Source organism: Zonotrichia leucophrys, chromosome 3 (genome assembly GCF_028769735.1).
Source record: "Zonotrichia leucophrys gambelii isolate GWCS_2022_RI chromosome 3, RI_Zleu_2.0, whole genome shotgun sequence".
Taxonomy (NCBI): Eukaryota; Metazoa; Chordata; class Aves; order Passeriformes; family Passerellidae; genus Zonotrichia; species Zonotrichia leucophrys.
This window is the reverse complement of record NC_088172.1, coordinates 110,559,659-110,569,179: the sequence shown is the minus strand read 5'-3', so window position 1 is coordinate 110,569,179 and position 9,521 is coordinate 110,559,659. Positions and strand designations below refer to the sequence as shown.

At 50.3% G+C, this 9,521-nt stretch overlaps 1 protein-coding gene across 1 annotated transcript; it reads left to right on the top strand.

Annotated features, from left to right (window-relative positions):
- Positions 1–7,542: 7,542 nt before the first annotated feature.
- On the top strand, positions 7,543–8,727 carry LOC135445107 (small basic protein 1-like). Its single transcript, XM_064707144.1, has 2 exons — positions 7,543–7,600; positions 8,597–8,727. Exons 1-2 carry the CDS (start codon positions 7,543–7,545, stop codon positions 8,725–8,727), a joined length of 189 nt encoding a protein of 62 aa, XP_064563214.1.
- Positions 8,728–9,521: the final 794 nt, after the last annotated feature.

Genomic DNA, 9,521 nt, shown 5'->3' with positions numbered 1-9,521 from the left:
GAGGAGAGAAGTAGAGAACATAAAGAGAGTGTTAAACTGTCCCAAGTGTTCCAAATGCACCCCTCTAGCTGTCCTTTCTCCAGATGGGAAATGATCCCTCAGCCCCTCTTTTGGTCCCTGGCTCCTCTACAAATTCCAGTTTGCTTCAGGGTGGATGTGCCACTGGATAAGACTGAGCCCATCAGGGACTGTGGCAGCACCTCTGGGATTACAGAGGTAGGAAAAGAGGGGGGGAAATGCAAAACAGCACCTGGAGAGAGGAGTGAGAACAGCCCTGCTCCAAGGCCAGAGCAGCAGGAGGAGCAGGAGCTGCTCCAGGAGCAGAGCTGAGATTCCCAGCCCAGGGAGAAACAGCTGTGCCCCTGCAGCCCATTGGGGCCCAGGGGGAGCAAAAATCCACCTGGAGACCCCACACTGGAGCAGGGCGATGCCTGAAGGAACCTGGGGGAAACCCAGGCTGGAGCAGGGTCCTGGCAGGACCTGTGACTCCATGTGGAGCAACCCATTCCTGAAGGACTGGGCCCATGGAAAGGACCCACACTGGAGCAGAGGAAGTGTGTTAGGAGCCCAACCCCTTTGGAAGAAGGTGCAGCAGAGACAACTGACCACAGCCCCCATTCCCTGCTGACAGGGGCAGGGAGACGATTCAGGACACCCAGAACAAGAAGAAATAGCAGGCAAGGAGGGCAGAATTTTAAGATTTTTTTTTTTCTTCCTCATTTCTCTTCCTGATTTTTGTTTTCAGTAAATTATATTCAGTTTCCCAAGTGGAGTCTGTTTTGCCCATGGTTGCTGAGGGATCTCCCCCTGTCCCATTGCATGGGATCTGTGAAGACCTTTTTGTTTCTGTTTCCCACTTGCTGAAATTTTCATGGAAAGGGGGCTGTGTTCTGCTTGGGAGGAGACATTGCTGAGCCACAGACACTTCCAAAGACATCTGCAGATAACCTGTGACCTGAAAAGCAGCAAGGAGCTGAAAGAATCTCTCCTGTCTCCAGAGGGCTGTGTGGAGAAGTCAAGAGGAAAAGTAACACCTTATTCCCAAATCCCCACCCTCTCAGACCCCTGGCAGACCTGCAGCTCATTGTCAGTGAATGTTCAGGTTCTTTTTCTGGGTGCTGCTGAGCCTTTGGGCTGGACTTGGGGAGCCTGTTTTAATGCAGGGACTGTGGGGACACCAGTAACCACACCACACAAGCCAGAGTTACATCTCCTTTTTTTCTTTGTTTTATTTGTTAAGAGGAGGGGATGGCAATGGGGTCAGACAGCTGGGAATCTGCTCCCAAAGCCAACATGGTGCCTCCTCTTCCCCAGGTGCTCCCTCTTCAGCTCCTATTTCCCCTTCCAGCTGGTTGGGATGCAGCAGGAGTACTTGCAGTCAGCAGAGGTGTATTTCAAATCCACCACACGACACTTTGGGGAGCAGTACCCCACAGGAGCACAGGTCTTCCTGAACTTCCCATAGCCTGGAAGGGGGAGGGAGAGTGGTTGTTCCTCGTTTCTGTTCCCCATTTCCCCAATTTGTATTCCCCATTTTCCCTTTTCCCCATCTCTGTTCCCTTTTCCCCATCTCTGTTCCCCATTTCCCCATCTCTGTTACCCCTTTCTCCATTACTTTTCCCATTTCCCCTCCTCTGTTCCCCATTTCCCCATCTCTGTTCCCTGTCTCCCTATTTTCCCTGTTCCCCATTTCCCCATTTCTCCACCTCTGTTCCCCATTTTCCCATCTCCCCATTTCCCCATCTCTGTTCCCCATTTCCCCATTTTCCCACCTCTGTTTCCCATTTCTCCACCTCTGTTCCCCATTTCCCCATGTTCTCATCTCTGTTCCCCATTTCTCCATCCCTGTTCCCCATTTTCCCACCTCTGTTCCCCATTTCCCCATTTTTGCTCCCCACTTCCCTATCTCCCCATTTTCCCATCCCTGTTCCCCATTTCCATGCCCTCCCACCCCCTCCCAGTCACAGTGGGCAGCAGGATCAGAATAGGGATGTCCTGCTCCCTCCCCCACATGTCCAACATTCCTGTCCAAGCCCAACCCCAAATCTGGAAGGGACCTGGAAGGCCACAAGTCTGAACAGCTCCTTGTGCACCTCCCTCCCCTCATTTTTAGAAAAGATGCTCCAAAGGGAAGCAGATCCATTTCCCTCCTGAGAGATGCCCCAAAAGCCAAGTCCCTAAAGATTTTCCCCTGTGCCCATAGGTGTTTCCTTCCCTTGTGCCTCTCTTGAAAGGATGAGTGTTCTCAGAGCAAAGCAGCAAAAGCCACATCAAGGATGCTGCAAAGGTCTGAAAATTGGTCCTACAGCAGCCTGGCACTAAATATTGACCATTAAAAGGTTAAAAGCGTGCCAAGGGAAAGATTTGCCCCAGGTGGTTGATAATTGACACCTAAGGGGAGGTTCTAACATCCCTTTGGGAAATCTCAGCCCAAAATCCTCTCTTGATTCCTGGAGAGGGACCAGAGAGTTTTAGAGTCTGAGAAATTGGGAATAGTAGCAACAGTTGTGTCACATCAATAAATCAAACATAAAATCATGGAATGGTTTGGATTGGAAAAGACCTTAAAGATCTCCTTGTTCCAACCCCCTGCCATGGCCAGGGACACCTTCCACTATCCCAGGCTGTTCCAAGCCCCATCCAGCCTGGCCTTGGACACTTCCAGGGATCCAGGGGCAGCCACAGCTTCTCTGGGCACCCTGTGCAGTGCCTCCCCACCCTCACAGGGAAGAATTTCTTCCTCATATCCAAACTAAATCTACCCTTTCTCAGCTTAAGCTATTAAACACACCCAGGACTGAGCTTTGACAGAGACACTGAGCTGCTGGAAAAGCACCCCCAGCACTATGAAATTCTCCAAATCCCTGGGAGAAGTGGCAACATCCAGACTCTTGTTTAGAATTGTCTGTCCTTGGCTCACTCCTAAACTGGACACTGATGTTTTAACCTCCATTATTCCCATACAAATCTCCCAGAGGTAGTTCTCATTTTAATGTCCCTTGAAATAAGTAATTGAAGTACCTGCCCAGCTTATAGCAGCCACCTCAGAGGGTAAGAATTGAGCTAAAGTTATTTTAAAAGAATTAAAGATTTAAAGTTATTTTAAAAGAACTGAGCTAAAGTTATTTTAAAAGAATCCCAACCAGCATAAAGCTCATCCCACCCCATTTCCCGTCTTACCTGGAGTGGCCAGGGAGAAGAGGAGGAAAAGAGCGAAGACAAGGTAGAGGAACTTCATGGCTGGAGTTGAGCTGGGATCTCAGCAAGGCTGGAGAGAGGAGAGCCAGAGACCTCAGAGGGAGGAGGTGATGTACAGGCAGGCTGGAGCTGCTGGGTTTTATAGGGAATCTCCCTGAGGAGCAAAGGATGCTGGGGACACGCGGGAATTCATCCGAATCGTGCTGGACGCGCAGGGATGGCACAAGAACTCCCCAATTGTGCTGGCAGGCACCTCCTGTCTGCCCCAGATGTGGTTGCCCAACATCAGATAGGATCCCAGCCCTGACAGGAACACAAAGGAATGGGGGATGTTGATATCTGGGTCCTTGGGATGGGGCTGTGGGTCAGAGGGACCTGATGGAGATCTGTGGGTGCAGCAGGGAGAAGAGAACAAGATCAAGATCAATATCAATATCAGTATCACACAACTCCAGGCCTTTCCCAAGCTCTGGCAGGGATGCAGAGGGATGCAACAGGGCCACCATGCACTGATAACTCTGCCTGCATTGTCGAGGCTGATCACCATGTGGGACTGATGGCCTGGAAAGGATCCCTGCTCTCTGTGTCTGCAAAATCTCCCTGATAAATTCAGCCAATGCTCAGGGTTGCAATGCAAAATCCCCCTGATAAATTCAGCCTTGGCTGTACCCTCTGAGGGATGGGTGGGTGGCAGCTCCAGGGAGCCTGGAGGAGACACTTTGATCATCACCTGGTCCCCACAGACTCCCCAGACAATCCTGGGCTTTCCAACAAGAGCCAAACTCTGCGAAGGAACTTTTCCAGCCCCAGCTCACTGGGCTGTTTAATAATTTGATAAACAGCCAGGGAAAGAGGCTGAAAGGACAAGAAGCTGCTTCAGAATTACTCAATATCATCAGACCTGAACCCTCAGAATGCAGCAGGTGAATCTTACAACAACACAGGGCAGCAAAATGACAAATACTGAATCAGTGAATATTTGGGAAAATCTATAACCTCTGTACAAATGGGGATCTGAATTACCTAAAGCCAATTGGGAAGGAGGTTTGGGCATCCAGCATCCCCCTGTGGGATGTCACTGCTCATCTCCCCATCTCTGATGGCCTTTGGTAGGGAAAGGAGAGGTTAAAGAGAGGTGGTAGAGCTGGGGACTTGTTTTCACAAAATTAAATATACTGGAACTTGTCAGCTCAGGGTAGAAACTTTGGGAAGGTGAATCACAAGCTGCAAATATTTTAGAGGCCTCAGCAGGACAGAACTGCAGTTCTGCAATTTTCCTAACTCAAGAAATAGGTAGGATATGAAGGTAAATTATGTATTTATGATAAAAGTAAAAAATAAAAAAAGTCCTCTTTCCCACTGAGGATAGCTGAAATGAGGAACTTGAACAAGAAATGCAAGAAGTTAAAATGCACTGAAAGGACAAATGTATCAAAAAAGCAATTTATAAATTAATGTAGCAGGTGCAAATTTAAAAATTAGGTGCAGAATCTCCTTGGGGCATTTGCCAAAGCTCATGTCACTGACTTCTCATCCTCGCCGCCAGCAGATCCCCTTTGCTGGATCTGAGTGCTACCATGTTTTCCATGTTTCCTGATCATAACTATTCCACTTTATTATTTTCTTTCTTTTTCTGGCAGGACACATCTTAACCACAAAATCCCGGAATCATTTAGTTTGGAAAAGCCCCTCTGAGATCCAGTCCAACCATCCCCCAGCACTGCCAAGGCCACTACTGACCCATGTCCCCAAGTGCCACATCCACATGGTTTTCAATGGGATGGGAACTCCACCGCCACCTTGGACAGCCAATTTGAATTCTTGACCACACTTTGGGTGAATTAATTTTTCCCAATATCCCATCCAAACCTCCCTGGGGCACCTTGAGGCCATTTCCTCTCCTCCTGTCCCTGTTCCCTGGGAGCAGAGCCTGACCCCCCTGGCTGTCCCCTCCTGTCAGGGAGTTGTGCAGAGCCACAAGGTCCCCCCTGAGCCTCCTTTTCTCCAGGCTGAGCCCCTTTCCCAGCTCCCTCAGCCCCTCCTGGTGCTCCAGCCCCTTCCCCAGCTCTGTTCCCTTCGCTGGACATGCTCCTGCCCCTCAATGTCCTTCTTGTGAGGGTTCCAGAGCACTGGAGGTGCCCCAGCAGTGCCAGCACAGGGGACAGCACTGCCCTGCTTCTTCTTGGTGACTTTGAGCCATTTTCTGAGCCCCTCTGAGCCCCTTCCCTGCTTTCCTGGAGCACACAATGGGATGGATGCATTTCCCAAGGCCCATGGGTACAGCCTGTGTTTTCCAGACCCAGCTCTTGTTTGCACTTGTAGGACAATTGGTGCTGCTTTCCCAACACCCTGACTCGGCTCTCTGGTGCCTGCCTATGATTTAGTGCCATACAAATGATCCCTGCAGAGCAAGGAGCCAGAAACTCCTTGTTCTGTGTTCTCCAGCTCATTATCCTTGCCTGTAAAGGCAAGGGAACTTCCACTATTACTTAATGTATTTTTAACATTATGGTTTTGGCATGAGGAGATACACTGGGTTTCTAATCCTGTCCCTGAATGTTTTGCAGTCTTTTTCAACCTCTTATTTGTGAATTTTTGAAGCATTCTTTACAGAAAATCATGGAAATTTTTAGGCAGGATAGCACTGGAATCACAAGAGACTTCTGATCAGATGTGGTGTGGCAATTTCCTTAGCTTCCTTTATATATTTGCCTACATCCCTTTTATTCAGCATTATGGTCCTTTTGGAAAGATTACAGAAAAAAACAAAAAAAAAAAAAACTAAAAAAGGCCTCTGGGCCAAATCAAAGTGATGAAATTCAGGCCAAGTGCAGGGTCCTGCCATGGGCTGGGGCAGCCCCCAGGATCAATCCAGGCTGGGGATGAAGGAGTGCAGCAGCCCTGGGAGAAGGACTTGGTGGTGCTGGGGGTGAGAGCTGGACATGACCCAGCCCTGAAATCCCCATGCCCGAGGGTGAAACCTCAGCTGGAGCATCCAGGGAAGGGAACAGAGCTGGGGAAGGGGCTGGAGCACCAGGAGGGGCTGAGGGAGCTGGGAAGGGGCTCAGCCTGGAGAAAAGGAGGCTCAGGGGAGACCTTGTGGCTCTGCACAACTCCTGACAGGAGGGGACAGCCAGGGGGGTCAGGCTCTGCTCCCAGGGAAGAGGGCCAGGAGGAGAGGAAATGGCCTCAGGTTGCACTAGGGGAGGTTTGGATGGGATATTAGGGAAAGTTTCTTCACTGAAAAAGTGATCAGGCAGTGGCACAGAGTGCCCAGGGCTGTGGTGGTGTCCCCATCCGTGAAAAATCCCAAAGGGATGTGGATATGACATGTGGGGACGTGGTTTAGAGGTGAACACAGTGGTGCCAGCTTCACTGCACTCAGGGATCTCAGAGGGATTTTCCCACCTTCAGGATTCTGTGATTCTATAAGAAGGATGTGGAGATGTTGGACTAAGTCTAGAGGAGGGCCATGGAATTGATCACAGAACTGGAGCCCCTCTGCTCTGGAGTCAGGCTGGGAGAGCTGGGGGTGCTCACTTGGAGAAGAGAAGGATCCAGGGAGAGCTCAGAGCCCCTTCCAGGGCCTAAAGGGGCTCCAGGAGAGCTGGAGAGGGACCTGGGGACAAGGCATGGAGGGACAGGACAAAGGCTGAAGGAGGGAAGATTTAGATGGCATATTGGGAAGGAATTGTTCCCTGTGAGGGTGAGGAGGCCTTGGCACAGGTTTGAGAAGCTGTGGCTGCCCCTGGATCCCTGTAACTGTTTAAGTCCCTGTTGGACAGGGTTTGGAGCACCCTGGGACAGTGGAAGGTGTCCCTGCCCATGGGAGGGGGTGGGACTGGATGAGCTTTAAGATCTCTTCCAACCCAAACTGTTCTAGGATTCTGTTCCTTGGCTCTTGGATCCTCAGTGCCAGAGCACTGGTCAGGGTTGGATGCTCCATCAAACCACTGGGGAATGGATCTGACTCCCCATTGTGTCTGTGCCTTGCAGACAGTGCCCAGAGCTTATCAGGAGCCATCCCAGGCTGAATTCCAGCTGCCCTGGGAGCAGCTGTGCCCATGGGCAGCCCCAAGAGCCGGATCTGGAGAGCAGGAGCAGCCCCACGTGCCCATGGAGCACAGCCTGGCTGCCAGGGGCCTTTGTGAGAGGGCCCAGTGGGGCAGGGTGACACTGCACAGCCTGCAGAGCAAACAACAGCCCTCTGCAGGTGGCTTTGCCTGCCCAAGGTTCTCCTCTGGCCGTGCTGCTGGTGGCCAGAGTCCCTCTATAAAACCTCTGCCCTCAGACACCTTGGACACCTCAGATCCTGTGTACCAAGGTCTCCCCTGGCCTCCAGCCATGAGGGTGCTCTGTGTGGTCTTTGCTGTGCTCCTGCTTTTCTCCCTGGCCACCCCAGGTAAGAGAGGAAGGTGTGGAGGTGGAGAAATTGGGGTAAGCTGTGTCCTCTGCAGCCTCTGTGCCTCAGGGGGAGGGAGGGGATTCATTGCTGGGGTGGTGGGATCAGGGCCCTGGTGATTTATTCAGCTTGGAGTTGGGATGGGGTGATGCCACACTGCAAATCCCATCTCCCATCCTCGTGCAGAGGGATTCAACATGAGTAGAGGGATGGTTTGTAAGTGCCCAGCTATCCTCCAGCTCAGTGGGGACATGAAATGCATCCTGTCCTGGATGGGGTACCCAGAGCATCAGTACCACCTTGGAACAAGCAAGGAGAGAACTCCAGGTGCTCTGCCCTCCTACATATCTGTGAAAAACGCCAAACACTTGTTTTTAAAAGTTTAATAGTAATAAAATGGTTATAAAAATAGTAATACAATTAGAGTAATAATAATTTGGACAATTTGAATTAGGACAATATGAGACAATATAAACAAAGATGTCCAGGTACCTTTTTCTGGGCAACAGGAGCCCGAAAAAGGACACACATTAACAAAGGATTAACCCTTAAAAGCAACAGCCTGTTGCATATTCACACATTTCATACCTGATGCATAAATTCCATTCAAACACAGGATTCTGTCTGGTCATCCTCAACTTCTTCCTCTGAACCCTAACAGCGCCTTCGAGGTGGGAAGAAATTAATTTCTTCTGATAAGAGGACCATAAATTCTTTTTCTATGAAAGATTTAGGTGTCCTGTGGCTGCTATCTCACTGCGAGTCTTTTCTTAAAAAAAAAGTATCCTACAAAGCATAGTTTCTATTTTAGCATTTTGTTATAACCTAAAACTATATTTAACATGCTACTTAAGAGAATTAATCCAGCATTACTTTCTAACACAACACATATAATATTCATTTGAATATTTGTGAAAAGCCAATCACAAAATGCTCATTTTTCACAATGTCCATGATTTCCTCCATAACCCCCCTCTCTGTCTCTTCCCACCGCAGGGCAGGGGCAGCCCAAGGGATTTTGTGACGGGTACTGTGCCCACGCCTGCGCCGAGACCGAGGAATGGTCCTTCAGCCCCTACTGCGAGGAGCTGCACTGCTGCATCCCCGCTCCCAAAAAGGGCAAATGACCCTGCAGGAACCCAGCCCCGCAGCCCTGGAGCTCCTGGTGATGTGCCCAGGGCGCGGCCAAGGCGGTGCTCAGTGCTTTGAAGTAAAGATGGGCAGATAAGATGGTTTCTGCATGCTGTGATAAACTTATTTCTGTGTGCTGTGATAAGATTATTTCTGTGTGATGAGTTCTGTGTGAGGGATGGGACAGCCAAGAGAAGTTGGCAGCCAGATTTCCCTGGAGAGTGGTCACAGACACACCCCTGGCAGCCCCAAAGCCCTGACACCAAAATGCCAGCCAGAAAAAGCAAAGGTTTTGGGGTTTTCAAAGCAGAGTGGTGGTAAAGGCTGGGAGGAGGCTCATTGCTTAATCCAATGTTTAATCCAGTGCCTCCCTCCTCCACAAGCTGAATCCCAGTTTATTTGGAGGGGGCACAACAGCCCCATCATTCCCATTCCCCATCAGAACCCTCTGCACTGGGGTTCTCAGTCCCTTGGAGAGGTGGGAATGGAAGACAAACAGCACCACCTTCGCCTTGCACCCCAAAATCCCATTGAGCAACCAATGCAGCCACTGAGGCTTTGGGGGTGACCTGGACACCCTCACCAAGTTTCTTCTCAGCAGAGTCTGTCACCAGATTATTCCATGGGGGTCATTCCAGATTATTCCATGGGGGTCACCAAGAACAGGAGAACAGCTGAGGATTTCCTCAGTATCCCCTTCCCTGCCCCATTCCCTATGGGATCACCCAATCACTCCAGGTTTTCTGCAAGGGGACACCAGTGTAGGGTGGCTCAGAACACCCCACAAACA

Coding starts and splice junctions, on each gene's coding strand:
- LOC135445107 (XM_064707144.1), top strand. CDS start 7,543: ATGAGGGTGCTCTGTGTGGTCTTTGCTGTGCTCCTGCTTTTCTCCCTG. Junction 7,601..8,596: donor TTTCTCCCTGGCCACCCCAG/GTAAGAGAGGAA, acceptor TTCCCACCGCAG/GGCAGGGGCAGCCCAAGGGA.